The following is a 20,926-nucleotide window of genomic DNA, read 5'->3' on the forward strand; positions in this document are numbered from 1 at the left end:
TTCGTTTAACAACTATCACTTCAACTAGAGTTGGATATTGATATGTTATACTTGATATAACTGGGCACATCTGATATATATGATGTGACTAAAGCAAGATGTAACTCATAGAATATTGTTATATATCAATAAAAAAACTAATAAAAGCTGAAAATTTCTTGGGAACATTTACACGATTAATAAAACTTTTAAAAAAATAACTGAAATATGTATAATTTCAACCTTGAGTTATATGGCCCTAGTTTACTAATACTACAAATCGATGAATGCAAAAATACATAAATAACCAATTGTTTAGAGGGGTATGTTTGTGATATAATATGCAGATATTTATAAACAAATTAAAGATAAATTGCTTAAAAAGGAAAAAATAAATTAACAAGAGCTTATTAAAGTTTCACCTATCACACGGTGTTCTCTCATTTACATAGAAATGTGCTTTGTATTTGGCTTTTAGCTGTCAATTATCCTGCATACTTCTTTTCAAGTTAGTATTTTGAACGTTAATTAGTTGAATTTGAATTACTTCTTATTGAGCTGTGAGTAATAACAAAAAAATGTAATTAAGACATGGATGAAGATTTGGCCCAGATTTTATTGTAAAAAAAGTGTGGAAAAAATATTAAGAGTAGAAAATAAAGAATGAGCATTGCTTAATAAGTATTTTCTAATGTAAAAATGTCGGTAGATTATGTTTTTTTTTAAATTTAAATCCTGTATTTTGTGTTGTTTAGCGAAGAAATTTGAATGTGTGACCAATTTTCACCAAAAGTGAAAGTTTCTGCGTGACAAAAATTTTAAAATCCCAATTTTGTAGACTTATAAAATCTACAATGTGCATTAAAAAAACAATTATTTATGTTCAAATGGTAGATAATGACCAGAACTTTAGAATAAAACTGTTTGTATAATTGTTTCTTCCATAGCGTTTGTGCCGTGGACATTAAAAAAATATGTCTCAAGTTATAAACAGAATCAAAAATTCACACTTTTAGATAAGTTCCTGGCATTAAGTAGCCAAATCTACTGATAAAAAAGGACCACAGGCTTGATTTACATATCATTTTATTGGAAATTTAGTAAGCTTTAAATTGATACCTAACTTAAACTATCAACTGATTTTAAAGCTTTGTTCTGATATAAAATAAAAGTAACAACGTTATAGAAACAAGGGGATGGAATGATGATGTCAAGTGAAAATGCTTTAGGACTGTGTTTAGATCCAAAATTATGCACAATTTATAATTTTTATGTGATATAATATTCGTAGTAATAGCTGTAATTGAGCTCAAACTTGGACATTTTGTATAATATGCATAGAATTATACATATATTTAAATAAAATATTTATTAAATAATGCTCTTGGTCGAAGCATTGATATATGATACTACCATTGAATGTGTTTCATTAATCATGAATACTCATTTTAAAATAAATACCTGTAACTTCATTTTTTTAATTATAACATACTTGTATATTTGAATATGGTTACATTTGGATTCGTAAATTTCAGGGTAAAAATAATATTTTTTTTATATTTTCATTATGAAAGTCGGCCATCTTGAAAAGTCATAAACAACCAAATTAATTAGGAATTATGTCCTTTGCTCTTATACCTACAACAACAATTTAATTTCTTAACCCTTTATTACTTTATGAAGCTGTTTAGAACTCCCAATTTTTGTAAGCAACGTGTGTATTTTCTTATTCCAACTAACATTCCTGGGTTTTCTTCATTATTAAGGGAATATGTCTTGTTTGTCCTAGTTTTTCTCAAATATTCTCGGAGTTATTATAAACTCTTAATTGTTTTCATTCCTTCTGATTGAGGTTTTGTGAAAAAAAAAATTGGAAGTGTTAAATTATAAGGAACCTTTGATGTTGAAATTTAAGAAAGAGTCCAGCCAAAGAAGTATGGAGAACAAAATACTAGAAGGAGGACATAGTCCTTATACTATAAGTTTAAAGTCATTGCACACAAGTCCAAGTCCTTAAATGTTATATTTTCATAGGGTCTAGTTCGAGTACTTAGATTTATTTGAATTAACTTCAAGCCCATAATTATTAGAGGTTTGTTGTTCCCAAAACTTTCTCGCTTCATCCTAAATTTTAAGAACGGGTTGCAATCGAACCAAAGAGTTGTCCTTCAACAATACAGTGACGTCACCAAAACTCAATATTCTTTCAATTTTAATAAGCTGAATTTTGAGTTTAATTGTATCTAAATGAAGTATAATGGCAAACTTTTCTCGTGCATGATAAATATTTAAAGTTTTACTGAACTAAAACTATAATTAAAAATTATTAAAAATAAGAACTTTAAAATTTTGTACCTTTTCTAATAACCAATAAAAAGGACAGAGGAAGACTAGACTGGACGTGGGACGGGATAGATTTTAAGTACCAAATTAAGAACCGATTCTAATCATTATAATTAGGGGCTGCATCGTTAAGGTCTTTCTTAAGTTTAACTTCCAAGTCCAATTCAAGTCGTCAGTCTTAACCATTTCCTACAAGTTCAGTTTCTGATAACAAAGTCATTTTTTATATCATTTAAATATGTATAATCATACATTGCGTAAAAAGTTTGTTCTGGCTTGACCAATTGACCAAATACTCCATTGATAATTTCAAAATATAATTGTTTTGATCTGAAGACTGACGTAATGTCGATTAATTTAATATAAAAGAATAATTGCATCAAATGAACCTTAAATTTACATCATTGAATAATTTTAATAATGATCATCCATTTATTAATATTAATTGAACTAATGAAGATCCAAAAAAAAACTAAGAAATATATACCAAATTAAATACTCGTATATCTAACTAAGTATGTCAAGAGTCCTTTTAAAAAATGAAACTAATTCCCTATTATGATTGGTGTTGAAACATGTATTTATACTTTTTTACAGGTTTAATACACAATCCAAATGCAATATTTTTTTAAATGACATGCATTTGTCCTACTTATTGTATTTCGATTTTTAACCATTATAATTTAATGTAAACAATTATTTAACGAAAATGTAAATAAAAATATGTAAAGCCAACCAAGAAATAAGAGCATCATAACTTAAAACATGGAGCAACGCAAGATGAAATTCCGGAGCTATCCACACGTGGAAATTCACACTCAGAGATCTCTAAAGTGCTGGGCTGTAACTGTTGCACTTGTATTGGGTGACCACGAGAGGCACACCAAACGCTTCCACAGGGTCCAGATCAAGGGTAAAGAGACCAAAAATAATTGGTTGAGGCAGTTAAAGGTACTATTGAAGGCAGAAGGGCAATGTAATAGTCAATGGCCTTGCTTGGGAATTTGACAGCAGCTACACCACCATGTGCCACTTGGTGAAGCAAAAATTGAAAATTAACCCCTACAAGATAACTCCTCTTCAGGGTTTGAAACTTTTGGATCGAGGAGAGTGTGTAACACGGTGCAAAATTTTCTTCAATATGCTGATGAAGAAACCTTTTGTCCTTCCCAAAGCCCCGACTATTCTCCTCTGGACTTTGGCCTTTTTGGCACCTCAAGTGGAAGCTATCAAGAGTCCAATACACAACAAATGACCAGCTAAAGGCCACCGTAATCAGTGATTGAACCAACCTAGAGTCGAGCTTTGTAAAGAACTGCTGTGCAAAGTTATGCACATGGCTTCAACTGGCTATTCAGGCAAAAGGAGGCTATATAGGTTTTTATGAATTAAATTTTCCAAATTTGATGAGATTTTTTCAAATATATATATTTTTGCAAAAAGTGCTTCACTTTAGACGGAGGAGCCGGTATTGAAAAATTTCTCAGTCAATGTGATTGCCCTTGTTCTTTACTACTTGATGTGCAGCTAGTACACACAACAACTTTCAAGTTATTTTGCATACGTGATCTCCGCGACTGCCATTAGGAAGACTTGCTGACCCTGAAAACTGCATTGGCCATATATGATCTCTTTATTACAAATTCAAAAGAGATAATATCAGGTGAAAATGCTGACCAAAAGTGCTCAAAATTGTCTTTGCATCATTCTTGCACTTCATTTCCAGTTTGTACTGCGTCGCATGTCCTGTTGTAATATTTATATCTTTGGTAACAAAATCTCTACAAAGCAGTAGGTTAAAGTTAATGGTAATCTAATTCAGGGCCACTCTATCATCACTGTTACACAGGAATATATTTTTAAACTACTTGGTTGCTACTAAGTAGTCATATGTCTTAAATTTAAGTCATGTTGGTACAAACTAGCCTAAGAGTATGATTTTTAATAATGAAGAATTACTGGAGAAATACGATTCAATAAAATACATCTACTTACTTATAATACAAAGCTCTCATAAAGATAGTGTACAGAGTCTATTTAGTTATCATCAAAGCTATAAAACAAATTGACGGAAGCCGAGGTGGCTACAAAAGATTTTATGAACTATGAAAAAACTTTACACCCTTGCATGATGTCGCTTTTGAGATACTACAGATGACATTACTTAATCGCTTTTCTTCGTAACGTATGCATTTTTTTTTCTTTTACAGAGTGCACCTTTCTAATTCAATTTAAGCAGTGAATTTATAGAGATAACATAGTGAGTTATAGAGTAACATTCATAACACGCTCAGCGCCCATTACCAAAAGTATTCTATCGTTGCCTCGTCCTAATGAAGTCTCGAGTATCTTTGCTTCGTAATAAAACTCCCCAGCTCTAATTCAGTAATCCTCAATATTATAATTAAATCATAAGAAAATATTTAATTGTGCATTGAAAATGATAAGGATAATTTAATTTGAACATAGGGATGTTTGTGAGTGCTTCAAGTGTGAATCTTTTTACTTCTAATCCGAGTCGAGTTTGAAATCGTATTTTATTTATCTAAAATGCAACTTGAGTACGCTTTTTCACATCTCACATCATAAGTTTAATCATATCATATTGAATATATTATGGGTACCATAGCTTTGGGTAAATAAGCTCGAAATAAAAGTGTCCTACAGGGATTTTTGTTGACACTACTTTATAATTACCTTACATATTCACACAATAAGTTACAAGAATGGGGGAATGAAAAAAGAGTTATTGCTACCACGCACTCTGTTTTCTAATTGGGTTTCTATTAACGTAAAAAGCTGAAAGACAGATGATCGTAAGGAGGATATAAAGTTTTTTTCCTTTTATGGTAATCTATTTTAAATATATATTTTTCCTCATAATTGATTTCATCATGCGACTAAATAAATCACAAAGCAAAAAATATGAAAGGATAACCTTCAAGAAACAATTAAACATGAATCAATTTATTGAATTTTTAATTGAATAGAAGGATATTGTGTAAACTAATGCATAATATTCAGGTTTTAAAAAAATTTGAATTTTAATGATCCCAATGATTTACGCAAAGTAGAAAGAATGCAAAGTCATTTCATTCAAGTAATTTTTTTTTAATATTTTAGGCACAACTTCCATCTTATGGTGCACCAAATTTACCAAATGAAATTGATCAAAGTTTAGCTGGATCTGCTCAAGCACCAACTCAAGTCCAACCTATTGGAGGCAAAAACAGCGTTAATACTCCAACTAATGATGGCGGAGCTTCACATGATGATCAGGGACATGATCATCATCACCATCATGGCAATCCACTCGATTGGTTAAGAGACTCTGTTCCAGGTGATTAATCATAAATAATAATTGTCTTTTATATGCTTTTGAGTAATTTTCATGAGAAAAGGAATGTCTTATTTTCTCGGAAGTTTATACTAACTATTTCATAAAAGGAAAATAATATTTTGCTGGAATGATGATTATATTAATATTATTCTTCAATATCACATCAAATTATTTCCCAGACCTTTAAGTTTTACTTTAAAAAATCACATTTTTTCTATGAATCTTTTAGATCAATATTTATAAAAGCACAAATTAGGGATTGAATAACACAATGCTTGATTTTTTATTATATTGTGAAAATATTTTGGGTTCTAATAATCACAAAAATATTGTGGAACTTAAGTTTATTAAAAATTATATCTATATATTTATTTTTTTAAATAGGTGAACCAGGTGTTGATTATCCAATATTTGGAATTGTTCCACAAACTTCTTTTACTTGCCAAGATAGAATTGATGGACTCTATGCAGATATTGAAGCAAGATGCCAACCTTGGCATACATGTTTTGATGGTCAAATTTGGTCATTTCTTTGTCCTAATGGAACCATTTTTGATCAACAAATTTTTACTTGTGTCTGGTGGTATAATTTTGACTGTGATTCAGCAGAACAATATTATAGTTTAAATGAAGGTATATACATTGAGGGTGTTAATGAAGGAAATATTCGAGATCAAATAACAAATCCATCTAATGTTCTTAACACTCGTCCTAAAACACCTCTGCCATCAGGCCAACAATTTTCTAAGTCTTTACCTCAATTTATAACCCCTAACAATCAACCTCAGCCCCAACCCCCTTTGCAGACTCGACCAATTCCTGCTCAACAACCACAACCAACAAGAAAACCTAGACCTACAACAGTAAGGCAGCCACAGCCAACAACTGCAAGGCAACCTAGACCTACAACAGTAAGGCAGCCACAGCCAACAACTGCAAGGCAACCTAGACCTACACCATCAAGACAGCCTAGACCTACACCAGTAAGACAGCCGCAGCCTACACCAGTAAGACAGCCGCAGCCAACACCAACAAGGCAACCTAGTCCTACACCTTCAAGACAGCCTCAGCCAATACCCGTAAAGCCGAAACAACCTACCTTTGGTTCTGAATTTGATAATAGCCTTCCAGGATATGGAAAACCAGCTATTAACTTTTTGCAAAAGTCACAAACTCGTTTTCCTCCACGTGAACCAAACATTGGAATTGTAAATGCAGGAACATCTGGTCAAAAAAATGAACAAATTTCTGTTCAGCAGTCCAATGTTCAATCATCAGGACCATTAACTGGCTCTTCATTTACTTCCTCCTCTTCAAAAAGCTTTTCTACTACAACACAGGCATTTAAGTCAGGATCTTCAACTACCAAAGGTCAGTACAAGGTCAGTAGTACACCTGCTCGTCCATTTGTGAGCTCTTCACCATCAACTAGAGAACCTTTAACATCTTCAAGACCGATTTCTACCGTTTCAACTAGTAGATTACCAGTAATTTCAACAACTACAGCTCAATCTCCACAAATTTCCTTTACAACTCCTACCCCAATAACTAGTTTCCAACCAAGTCTATCAACAAATTATCAAAAAACAAACCAAAGGCCTTCGCCCACTCGAAAAACTTCTACATCCAACTTTAGCAATAGCAAAAATGGATTAAAAAAAGAACAGACCGTCCAGTTCACTGTCTCAACAATAGATACATCAAATCCATCAACATCATTTCAAGCTGATACTGGAGATGACCTTCCAGCATATGGTTCCAAAAATAGCTATGATTCACCAAGCGAATTAAAAAAGTTCAGTGACGCTCAGCAAAATAACTTTCAAAATTTCAGTGGATCTCAAAAATTAACAAGTCAATACTCTCAAAAATCAGTAGCTCAAAACCAAAAATTGAACTTTGGTCAAGCACCATCTAATCTTGGACTAGGAAAGGAAAGTTCTATCACTTCATTAAAAAGTAAAGCACAAATAAATTTAGGAAATAAAAATGGAATTCAAATTACTGGTTCCAAATTAACAAGAGTACCAACAAGTCTTTTTGAAAATAAAGGATCTAACAAGCAATCATCCTTCTATAGTACTTATTCCCAAATATCTCCAGGAAACAATGCTGAAGTAGCAAAATCTCAACAAGCATCTTTTAATAATTTTAGAGGTCAAGCAACAAAAAATCAAGCAGGTTCTCAAATAACAAGAGACCAAGAAAATGAATCTAATAAACAATCATCCTCCTACAGTACCTACACACAAACATCCGAAGGAAATCATGCTGGAGGGTCAAACTCTCAGCAAGCATCCTCTAACGGTTTCAGAGGTCAAGTTGGGTCTAAAGACACAACAATTGCCCATGATATAAAAACTTCCACTTTTATTCAAACATCAAATGAAAAAAATGCTGGAGCATCTAAATCTCATCAAGCATCTTCTAATGGTTTTATAGGACAAACAGGTTTTCAAGGACTAACAGGACAGGCAAGCGGATATAACAAACAATCTTCCACATACAGTCAATCATCAAAAGGAAACAGTGCTGTAGCATCTAAATATCAGGAAGAATCTACCAATGCCTTTGGAGCACAAGCTAGCGGGTCCAACAAACAATCTTCTAGTGGCTTCAGGGGTCAAGATGGCTCTCAGTCTACAAGAGGACAGGCCAATGGATCAAAAACTTCATCTTTCAGTACTTTTACACAAACAACTCAAGGAAGTAATGCTGGAGCGTCCGGATCACAGAAAGCATCTGCCAATGCCTTTGGAGCACAAGCTAGTGGATCCAACAAACAGTCTTCCTCCTACAATACTGACGCTCAATCATCATTAAGAAATAGTGATGAGAAAAATGAGTTTCAACAAGGATTTTCTAATGGTTTCAGAGGACAAAGTGTCTCTCAAGGAACAACAGGACAAGCAAGTGATTCTAACAAACAATCTTCTTCCTACAGTACTTACACTCAATCGTCACTTGGAAACAATGCTGGAGGATATAAATCACAGAAAGCATCTTCCAGTGGCTATAGAGGTCAAGATAGTTCTCAGTCTACAAGAGGACAAGCCAATGGCTCAAACACTTCATCTTTTAGTACTTATTCTGAAACAACACAAGGAAGCAATGATGGAGCGTCTGAATCACAAAAAGCATCTGCCAATGGCTTGAGAGCACAAGCAAATGGATCCAACCAACAGTCTTCTTCCTACAGTACCAACACTGAATCATCAAAAGAAATTAATGCTGGGGGATCCCAATCTCAAAAATCATCATCTAATGGGTTTAGAGGTCAAGATGGCTCTCAGTCTACAAGAGGACAGGCCAATGGCTCAAAAACTTCATCTTTCAATACTTTTACTCAAACAACTCAAGGAAGTAATGCTGGAGCGTCCGGATCACAAAAAGCATCAGCCAATGCCTTTGGAGCACAAGCTAGTGGCTCCAACAAACAGTCTTCCTCCTACAGTACTGACGCTCAATCATCATTAAGAAATAGTGATGAGGAAAATAAGTTTCAACAAGGATTTTCTAATGGTTTCAGAGGACAAGGTGTCTCTCAAGGAACAACAGGACAAGCAAGTGATTCTAACAAACAATCTTCTTCCTACAGTACTTACACTCAATCGTCACTTGGAAACAATGCTGGAGGATTTAAATCACAGAAGGCATCTTCCAGTGGCTATAGAGGTCAAGATAGTTCTCAGTCTACAAGAGGACAAGCCAATGGCTCAAACACTTCATCTTTTAGTACTTATTCTAAAACAACACAAGGAAGCAATGATGGAGCGTCTGAATCACAAAAAGCATCTGCCAATGGCTTGAGAGCACAAGCAAATGGATCCAACCAAAAGTCTTCTTCCTACAGTACCAACACTGAATCATCAAAAGAAATTAATGCTGGGGGATCTCAATCTCAAAAAGCATCATCTAATGGGTTTAGAGGTCAAGATGGCTCTCAGTCTACAAGAGGACAGGCCAATGGCTCAAAAACTTCATCTTTCAATACTTTTACTCAAACAACTCAAGGAAGTAATGCTGGAGCGTCCGGATCACAAAAAGCATCAGCCAATTCCTTTGGAGCACAAGCTAGTGGCTCCAACAAACAGTCTTCCTCCTACAGTACTGACGCTCAATCATCATTAAGAAATAGTGATGAGGAAAATAAGTTTCAACAAGGATTTTCTAATGGGTTCAGAGGACAAGGTGTCTCTCAAGGAACAACAGGACAAGCAAGTGATTCTAACAAACAATCTTCTTCCTACAGTACTTACACTCAATCGTCACTTGGAAATAATGCTGGAGGATTTAAATCACAGAAGGCATCTTCCAGTGGCTATAGAGGTCAAGATAGTTCTCAGTCTACAAGGGACAAGCCAACGGCTCGAAAGCATCATCTTTTAGTACTTATTCTGAAACAACAAAAGGAAGCAATGATGGAGCGTCTGAATTCAAAAAAGTATCTGCCAATGGCTTGAGAGCACAAGCAAATGGATCCAACCAACAGTCTTCTTCCTACAGTACCAACACTGAATCATCAAAAGAAATTAATGCTGGGGGATCCCAATCTCAAAAATCCTCATCTAATGGTTTTAGAAGTCAAGATGGCTCTCAGTCTACAAGAGGACAGGCCAATGGCTCAAAAACTTCATCTTTCAGTACTTTTACACAAACAACTCAAGGAAGTAATGCTGGAGCGTCCGGATCACAAAAAGCATCAGCCAATTCCTTTGGAGCACAAGCTAGTGGCTCCAACAAACAGTCTTCCTCCTACAATACTGACGCTCAATCATCATTAAGAAATAGTGATGAGGAAAATAAGTTTCAACAAGGATTTTCTAATGGGTTCAGAGGACAAGGTGTCTCTCAAGGAACAACAGGACAAGCAAGTGATTCTAACAAACAATCTTCTTCCTACAGTACTTACACTCAATCGTCACTTGGAAACAATGCTGGAGGATTTAAATCACAAAAAGCATCTTCCAGTGGCTTTAGAGGTCAAGATAATTCTCAGTCTACAAGAGGACAAGCCAATGGCTCAAAAACATCATCTTTTAGTACTTATTCTGAAACAAGACAAGGAAGTAATGATGGAGCGTCTGAATCACAAAAAGCATCTGCCAATGGCTTGAGAGCACAAGCAAACGGATCCAACCAACAGTCTTCTTCCTACAGTACCAACACTGAATCATCAAAAGAAATCAATGCTAAGGGATCTCAATCTCAAAAAGCATCATCTAATGGTTTAAGAGGTCGAGATGGCTCTCAGTCTACAAGAGGACAGACCAATGGCTCAAAAACATCATCTTTCAATACTTTTACTCAAACAGCACAAGGAAACAATGCTGGATTATCTCAATCTAAAAAAGCATCATCTAATAGTTTCAGAGGTCAAACAGCCTCTCAGACTTCAAGAGGACAAACAAATGGATCAATTAAACAGTCTAACTCCTACAGTACCTACGCTGAATCATCACTAGGAGACAATGCTGGATCATCTAAATTTCAGAAGGCATCTTCCATTACCTTTAGAGGTCAAGCTGGCTCTCAAGGAAGTAGAGAACATGCAAATGGTTCAAAAACTTCATCTGTTAATACCTTTACGCAAACATCAAAAGGGAACCATGCAGGAGCATCTAAGTCACATCAAACATCATCTAATCTTTCTAGAGGACAAGCAGCCTCTCAAGCAACAAGAGAACAAGGAGATGGATCTGGCAAACAGTCTTTCTCCTACAGTACCTATACTCAATCATCACAAGGAAGCAATGTTGGATCTTCGAACTCTCAGAAAGCATCTTCCATCGACTTTAGAGGTCAAATTGGCTCTCAAAAAACTAGAGGACAGGCCAATGGTTCAAAAACTTCATCTTTCACAACTTTTACTCAATCATCATTAGGAAACAATAGTGGATCATCTAAATCTCAGCAAGCATCATCTAATGTTTTCAAAGTGCAAGCAGGCTCTCAGGCTTCAAGAGGACAAACAAGTGGATCAAATAAACAGTCTTCTTCCTACAGTACTTATTCTCAAACTTCACAGGAAAATGAAGGAAGGTTAGATTCTCAAAAAACAGCTGTTTTTGACAATACACATTTATCTCGTGTTCAAAAGTTGAAAAAAGTAGGGATTAATAGAAACGTTGTCAAAAATACTCAAAAAATATCAAATTCTAGAGTTACCTCTAGAAAAAAGAATCGTACAGCTCATAAAAAAAATAAAGATTTTTTAAACAATTTTGAATTCGGTAAAAGGATAAAAATTAAAAATATTGCCAGAAAAACTACATCAGGATACAGTCATATAAGAAGTAGACCCACAATTCTCAGAAATAAACCCATAAGAAAATCTAATATCAAAACCAGCTTATCAAACAGAAATAAAATAAAAAGTCAAACCCAGCGTTTTAATCATCAGTCAAAAGATGGAAGTAATACAAAACAATCTATTATTACCTTTTTTTCGGAGTCAAGCCCATCATCAACAACAAAATCCAAATCTGGACGAATTTCATTTGAAAGAGTTCATGTTAAAGATGGAAATGTTGGAGGTAGAGAATCAGATGGTACGCCATTTTCTTCTTCCACTTCATCTTCATTTAACAGTGAATCCTTTTCTGAATTTTCTTCAACAGACGGAAATGCAAAATCTGCTCCAAGTCTCTATCTTGGACCTCAATCATTAATATCCTTTGAAAGAGAAAATACAGACGGTTTTGCAGAAGCATTTGGGCCTATCCCTACAAGTTTTTCATCCAGTGAACATAGTACTTTAGAATTTACAAAAGGTATACCAGATACAATTGAATTCATTCCAACAACAAGTCAACGCCCTATCTTGTCAACTACCTTTGGTCCAAGTTTTCCCTCCTCTGTTCGCCCCTCTACGCAAATCATTAGCATCTTCTTTTCAATCGGAAAATGTACTTACTGAGTCCAAAGGAGACATTGGTCACAACTCACCTTTTGGCGACCATAGAGGCAACAGTATTGAGACCTCAACCCTAACTTCCTCCTCTGCCTCAAATTCTTACTCATACTCATCAAGTGGAAAGAAGACACAATTAAAGCCAACTGCTTCTGCTGCAATATTAACCCTCGAAAGTCAAATCAACGAAAAAGGTTATAGTTATCCAGAGCCACCAAAAGATATACAGTTGACTTTGAGTCCCAAACCAACTAAGGAGACTGAGGAAGAAGGTTATGAATACCCTGTTCCTCCAATCGATAAACAACTACAGTTAAATTTCTCTGAAAAAACTAGTTCTTCTAATATAGACGAAGTCGCCGAATCTGCACTTCCACTCTACGGAGCACCAAGATTTTGAAATGATTTAGGTATACAAAATATAACCATATTTATTATGAGATTTTCATCTTTTTATATCTAATATTTTTTTCATTGTTTTCAGATCCGAAGAATGGATTATAGAAATCAACGTTAATAGTCTTTTAAAATATGTGTTTATCAAATTGTTTTTAATATTATTAATTTATGCAACGCAAACTTCAAGATATTCTTGATATTAAAACTTTGTTTAGGAGGTTATTTGAACATTTTAGCCGCAATACATTATTTTTTTATTAAATTATAATAATTTATATCCAATGATGTCCTTAGAAACCCGAGAAACTGGATCGCCATTTATATTTTCATTATTCATTGTTACTTAAATATAATTTATTCATGTCCTTTTTAATATTGATAAACAATAAAGTCATATCACTACACACTTAACTATTTTATTATTTTCAACTCAAATCAATATTGTCTTACTTATAATTATGTTCATAAATAGAATTATAAATCCTACGCATTTTTAGCAAGCGAGATTTTTTGTAGTTGCCAACCCGAATAGTATTTTTTCCTAAGCTGTTATCATTTTTTTTTATTATTGCTGAGACAACTTCGTATTCATCTACACAAGTATATAATATAACACAAAATGTATTCTTCTACACGCCGTTGTCTTTATTATATCACACAACCTTACCTTCAAAAAGAAACAGAAAAAGGCCAAAAATCATCTAGTAGTAAGCCAAATCAGTCAGTCGTACCAACCGCTATTTATATCTTATTAACTCGCAGACTATCACTGTCATATTATTTCTGGACCATTTTTAAAATAAATTATATATTATTAAAATCTTTATAGTATTTTATTTGATCCTACATTATAATATTGCTTAGTGATCTTTACTTAAAAGAGTAGTTATGATTAGTTTTTATATTATTTCTATGACGAAATAGCCTAAATTCCTACATAGAACAAATTTTGATTCACTAAAAATCATCGAAAGAACGAATCATTAAAAGAATTGATTCGCTAAAAGAACAAAAGAACTGAATCCTTTACAGATTATTAGTATCTTATACATTAAGGTAGGAGTTCACATAAGTCTACTCAAACTATTCAATGAAAAAATTAGTCAACAGCCGCTTCCCTGAGCATCATAAATCCCATATAATATCCAAAAATACCATCTAGTCCAGGAGATGTACAGGTAGAGTACTGAGCCTAATATAGTTTAAACTCCACCGCCGCAGTGTTTCTAAGCATCAAGGATATCTTTTAATATGTCATAACACACCTCGGTCTACGGTATGTGCATGTGAACTTCTGGATCCGAGACAGGGTGAATTCCCCAGATGCTGCTTCCTTGAGCATCAAAGACCTCTTGTAATATCCGAAAATACATCCCTGCCACGGGAACGCTTACATCAATAATGGGTTAACTAGAGGACAAGTTAAAGATGTTATATCATTATTCATGCTCACACGTACAGATGGGATTTGTTTAAGAGGGCGAGAAGAAGGTAGGAGTGATACATATGGTGTTACTGAATTAAGACCATTATTAATAATAGCTGCCTGTTATATGATTGGGGGGGGGGAGAAAATTAAAAAAGAAAAGAGGAGAACCTTCGACATTTAATATATCATTAGTGTAGAGAAAATGTTTTAATTATATTTAAATTCATATATATTTATTTTATTATGCATTTTTTAATCAATTTATACAAAAGATAAGCGAGAATTCTTCTTTTAGAGGAGATGTTAACACCCCAACGACTTATTAAATAATAAACAAAAAATATCAAGAAGCACACGCATCAACCATTTTCCTTTTCTAATCGATATAACACGCAACATATACATATTATATATTTATAAATGTCTGGCTCCAAGCAAGCGCTATTGGCAAAATCACGATAGTAGCACCCCCAACCGTTCAGTTGGGTATCCGCAAGACAGATAAGTAAATATATCGTCAAAAAATTGCATATTTCAAAAAACATTAATAATGCAAGTTGGTTACAATAAACTTTAAGCCCCCAAAAAAAAAAGACACTTTAATATCCCTTAGACATTTTAATAGCTTGATAAAGCATTTCTCTACTTCGTCAGTACTATATCAATAATCATGATATCCCTATCAGTAATGCTCTTGTATTCTATGTCTGGGATAATAAAGAGGGATGAAGTACGCCAATCGACCTATATAATTAATAACTGGATACTCAATAGGTAAAGAAAAGGACAGTCAAGCGTCAGCTGTCGGCAGACATCTTAGATACCTATAGTTTGTATATGAAGATATATAGGAGACTTCTCTCTCACTTCGAACATAGGAGGCACAAGGCTTAAGATAAGGATAATATTCAAGTTCTTCTCCTTGGCCTTTTAATCCAAATTCATTTATCGTCATATGTCGTCTGTTAATGCCTATCATCGGAATCCTTCTATTAGTTAAAGCACTCTTACACTTTCAACGTTCAGCTCCTACACTCACTTACATCTTGCTCCGTGACCTTATCCTTCTCATTGATAACAAATGTTATACAATGAAGTCAGTGTTCTTTGAGAAACCATGTTGCATCAGAACCAACAATAAACTAGAATCATTTTATTACAACAATCTTTGCTACTATTTATTTTTAGAAAATACAAATATAATATACATATGATATTTAAGACCTTTGAATCATTGATTCTGGAAAAGAATTTGTTTCCAAAGAGACTTTTGTATAAATTATATGACTTCTGATTCGGTCCTGTTGTTCTTTGATGTTGTGAAGAGTGTAACAGTATCATCGAATCTTATGCAATTGCCTCCGCCGTCGGAAATATGATGTCTGACTAATAGCCGCTTATAAATGGAGGAAAACATTGGACAAGTTGGTTATTATTATTCCCTAAATGCGATCGTATGGCACAGAAGAATAATTCGATATGATCCTGAAAAATAATTAGGAATAAATATGGTTTAAAGTGAAATCAATATGTATAAATAGGATGAGCCGACCGTACCGGGTATTATAAAAACGAAAATGTATTTAATTTAAATACCGGAACGAACCGAACCAATAAAACAGCGCTGGTGATAGGGACTAACCAAACCGGGTACCCGGCTGGCTCCTGATAGATATCTACCTGATATAGTTTGTTTGTTAAAAGATGCTTCATCATCTTCGATTTTACAAGGGAATCGAATATGCCACTAATTGAAGTTATGGATGCCATGAATCCAACAAAAGCTGTTCTTTTCTTCGTTTTCACCAAAGGATTTCCAGATTCATCTTTCAAATCGTTAATATACGATAGCATTTCCTCAATGATTGGTTTCCAAAAGACTTCATTCCCAGTACAAAGAGGAGATTTGAATCCTTTGGTCAAAGGATTTTGGCTGTCGGTGAAATCAATAGTCGATCAAATCTTTGAATGAAGTCAACAGTTCCTTCCAAATTTTTGAATTCTGTCAATTGAAGGTCTTTATCGCAAAATTTTATCGTATCTACTACAGACGAGCTGAGAAGTTGAGTAGCCAAGTTTACCTAATAAAAAGTTAAAAAATACATGTTTATATATATTTTTTTAAATACATCATGTTTTCATATTATGGAAGTTAATCTGTGTATGTTAATGTAGTCTGACCTTATCTAAGAAAAGAACCCATAAGGCAAAGAAGTATATCTTAAGGGTCATATGTTGGGACATTGTTACTAAATGATGATGGAATTATGGAAGTGGATAAATGTTATTTTTTTTTAAATCCGTTCTGTTCATTGCACGCAGGTCCCATGGAACACCGATCAATTTTGCGCTCCATGAAATAAAATATTGTTCATTCATTAGCCAAATATAATGCTTTTATAGTATAGTGGATAATAATGGCCCCTTTCGTAATTGGTTGTTCTTGCCGGTCTGTAGTTCTAGTGTTAAATAATGTTTAATAGGAGAGCAGATTAGCTGTAAGGACGTTTTAATTGATCAGCTAGTAGAAGTCTTGACGAGAGGAGAGAAATAAATAAATAATAACATAGTGTAGAATTACTCTGATTTTGATCTTCAATTCTACTTTAAGTCCAACAGGGTGCAGGGGTGTCTGTAGGGGGAGGCTGTACCCTCCCACCTAAACTAAAGATTTTTTTGGTTCTATCTAGAAAATTTAATATTAAATATATTTTTTTAAATTTAACATTTGAAAATAATTAAATTTTTCAAATTTTTTCCCAAAAAATTTAATTGTCTTTAACTATGGATTCTCAAATTTTCCTACGAAAAATTTAATATAATTTTTTTTTTTCAAAATTTTTATATTTGAAGCTAACTTGAAACTTGAACTTCTTCGGTTACTCTGAGCGATTAAGCCTTCATTCCTTCCCTCTTTCATTTAGCTTTGCTTCAATCACCTCTCTTGGAGACAGTCTAGAATGTGGGAAGGGAGATTTAACTTTAGATAGTGAATTCACTCCCTCTTGATTCCCGAGATTCGAGAGGCACGATTGGCTGCAGAGTGTTGAAAGTGGGTCGTAGATAAAGAAAGAGCGGAGAAGATAAAAAAGAAAAATGAGGAATAGAATAGCCCAAAACTAAAGGGAGTAGCCAGTAGCAGTAGACAGCAAGAATGGCTTGTGTTACTAAAAAAAGGTAGCAGTTATATTTCGTAGAAGATATTTTATTTTTTTACTTCCAACGCGGCACGTTAATTTGTAATGAATTGAAATATTAAATTTTTTGGAAAATTTATAGCTATTCTTATAAAATTAAAATTTCTGCAAAAAACATTCAAAAATCCAGAGCTGTTCTGAAAAAACTGAATTTGAGGACCTTGTTAACAGCAATAGAATCCCTTTTTGGAGCCGCAGTACCTGACTTTAGAAAAAGGATTCAAATATTAAAATTTTTGGGATAAAAATTTCAAAAATCCATAGTCATTCACAAAAAATTCAATTTTTGGGAAAAAAAAAATTCAAAAATCAAGAGCTGTTCAGAAAAAACTGAATTTTTTTGAAAAAAAATATCTAAAATTTACCTTTTTTTAGAAAATAATATGGATATATTTTCTAGAATTTTACTTATGTTGAAATACATTAAAGATATTAGACCCTCCTTTAAAACTTTCATTATAAAAAATGAAAAAAGTGTGGCAAACAAAATATTATAAAATAGAACGGGGATGAGTCAGTATCTCCGAAAATAGCTAATCCTAAATGAACAAAAAAAACCTCTAAATATTTCAATTCATCATAAATTAACGTGCTGCGTTAGAAGTAAAAAATAAAATATCGTCGACGAAATATAACTGCTACCTTTTTTTTATGGACTCGAAAACAATGTCGATGCCATTAGTCGACCTAAAAAATTAAGCCGAGAGGAAATGATTAACTTAGAATTTCATACACGAAAAATATTTGTATTAGTTAATAAAACACTAGAATTTACAGTTAACTTCCAGGGAATTGTGATACGATAGAATTTTGCGATAAAGACCTTCAATTGACAGAATTCAAAAATTCTGAAGGAACTGTCGACTTCATTCGAAGATTTGATCGACTATTGATTTCACCAACAGCCGAAATCCTTTGGCCAAAGGATTCAAATCTCCTCTTTGTATTGGGAATGAAGTCTTTTGGAAACCATTCATTGAAGAAATGCTGTCGTATACTAACGAATTGAAGGATGAATCTGGCAATCCATTGGTGAACACGAAGAAAAGAACAGCTTTTGTTGGATTCATGGCATCCATAACTTCAATTAGTGGCATATTCGATTCCCTTGTAAAATCGAAAATGATGAAGCATCTTTTAACATACAAACTATATCAGGTAGATATCTATCAGGAGCCAGCCGGGTACCCGGTTTGGTTAGTCCCTGTGACCAGCGCTGTTTTATTGGTTTGGTTCGTTCCGGTATTTAAATTAAATACATTTTCGTTTTTATAATACCCGGTACGGTCGGCTCATCCTATTTATACATATTGATTTCACTTTAAACCATATTTATTCCTAATTATTTTTCAGGATCATATCGAATTATTCTTCTGTGCCATACGATCGCATTTAGGGAATAATAATAACCAACTTGTCCAATGTTTTCCTCCATTTATAAGCGGCTATTAGTCAGACATCATATTTCCGACGGCGGAGGCAATTGCATAAGATTCGATGATACTGTTACACTCTTCACAACATCAAAGAACAACAGGACAGAATCAGAAGTCATATAATTTATACAAAAGTCTCTTTGGAAACAAATTCTTTTCCAGAATCAATGATTCAAAGGTCTTAAATATCATATGTATATTATATTTGTATTTTCTAAAAATAAATAGTAGCAAAGATTGTTGTAATAAAATGATTCTAGTTTATTGTTGGTTCTGATGCAACATGGTTTCTCAAAGAACACTGACTTCATTGTATAACATTTGTTATCAATGAGAAGGATAAGGTCACGGAGCAAGATGTAAGTGAGTGTAGGAGCTGAACGTTGAAAGTGTAAGAGTGCTTTAACTAATAGAAGGATTCCGATGATAGGCATTAACAGACGACATATGACGATAAATGAATTTGGATTAAAAGGCCAAGGAGAAGAACTTGAATATTATCCTTATCTTAAGCCTTGTGCCTCCAATGTTCGAAGTGAGAGAGAAGTCTCCTATATATCTTCATATACAAATTATAGGTATCTAAGATGTCTGCCGACAGCTGACGCTTGACTGTACTTTTCTTTACCTATTGATTATCCAGTTATATACGTCGGTTGGCGTACTTCATCCCTCTTTATTATTCCAGACTTAGAATTCGAGGGCATTGCTGACAGGGATATCATTATTATTGATATAGTACTGACGAATACACTTTAACAATATTGTGTTATATAAATCAGGGAGCACTATATACATGGAGAGTGAACTTCTTTTCAGAAAATACTTAAGTCGACATAAACAATCACCTTTAGTATATCTACTTATAATCTTTTATCCAATCAAACGCCACGTAGATATACTAAAGGTGATTGTTTATGTCAACTTAAGTATTTTCTGAAAAGAAGTTCACTCTCCATGTATATAGTGCTCCCTGTATAAATTTAATTAAAAATAAATAAATCCAGAGCTATTAGTAGCAATACATTTACAATAGATCCACTCAAAGTAACTAGAAATACAATTATAAATAGTATTTCTAGTCACCTTGGATCCACTCACATAGATTATAATTTATTGGTTTTCAAAAAATACACTAACGTCATAAATTACATTATAAATAATTGAAAGCGACGTCATTTTGGAGATCCCGAGTTTATATTTTTACTACATAAAATGCACAAATATCCGATAAATCTAGATATAACGTCATCCAACGACTTTAGGAATAAAAAAGAGTTTACACCTCAATTGAATCATACTTTATAATAAATCAAAATAATATGTTCTGATAATCCCTAAACTATGGCTAATTTCTACAAAAAAAAAGGTTTTTTTGAGAATTCGTTATCCATCTAATTTATTTAAGAATATAAAATAAACATGAATCGATAACACTAGGTGAGAAAAAATGCACTAGTTAAATTGTAGCCATATTAATTAAATCACTTATAACTTATAAGTGTATATTCTACAAAGGACTATTTATGAAGAAAAGAAAATATGCGTTTAAAGAAAAAGTGTGCGCCTTCCATTTTTAGTCAAAGTGTTCTTTAGTAATCCTCTGTAGCTGCCAATTCTGTATGAATAACGCGGGAGTTTGAATAGGGAAGATCGATACATGTTTTTACAAGAAATGGTTGTTAAAATAAAATAACTAATAAGGAAATTATAGTACTTATCCTAAAATAGAAACAGTATAACTAAATTATCTAGACTTAATTATTGGTTGTTAATTTATGGTTTGTGTTATTTTGTAGGGATGAAAATTACGATTGAGTATTGATTGTCATCCTTCTTGTTCTAGAGAAAACTGAAGTGTGAAAATTGAAACCTTTGCTTATTGTACAA

General features: G+C 33.4%; 1 protein-coding gene across 1 annotated transcript in view; it reads left to right on the top strand.

The window, feature by feature from the left end:
- The window catches only part of LOC121117608 (uncharacterized), a 32,557-nt gene extending 19,177 nt beyond the window's left edge, over positions 1-13,380 (top strand). Inside the window, exons 3-5 of the mRNA XM_040712050.2 lie at positions 5,446-5,662; positions 6,047-12,985; positions 13,060-13,380. Coding sequence (XP_040567984.1) covers positions 5,446-5,662; positions 6,047-10,125 — 4,296 coding nt within the window. The 3' untranslated portion in view covers positions 10,126-12,985; positions 13,060-13,380. The remainder of the gene's footprint in view (positions 1-5,445; positions 5,663-6,046; positions 12,986-13,059) is intronic.
- The last annotated feature ends 7,546 nt before the right edge of the window (positions 13,381-20,926 follow it).

Source organism: Lepeophtheirus salmonis, chromosome 5 (assembly GCF_016086655.4).
Source record: "Lepeophtheirus salmonis chromosome 5, UVic_Lsal_1.4, whole genome shotgun sequence".
Classification (NCBI taxonomy): domain Eukaryota; kingdom Metazoa; phylum Arthropoda; class Copepoda; order Siphonostomatoida; family Caligidae; genus Lepeophtheirus; species Lepeophtheirus salmonis.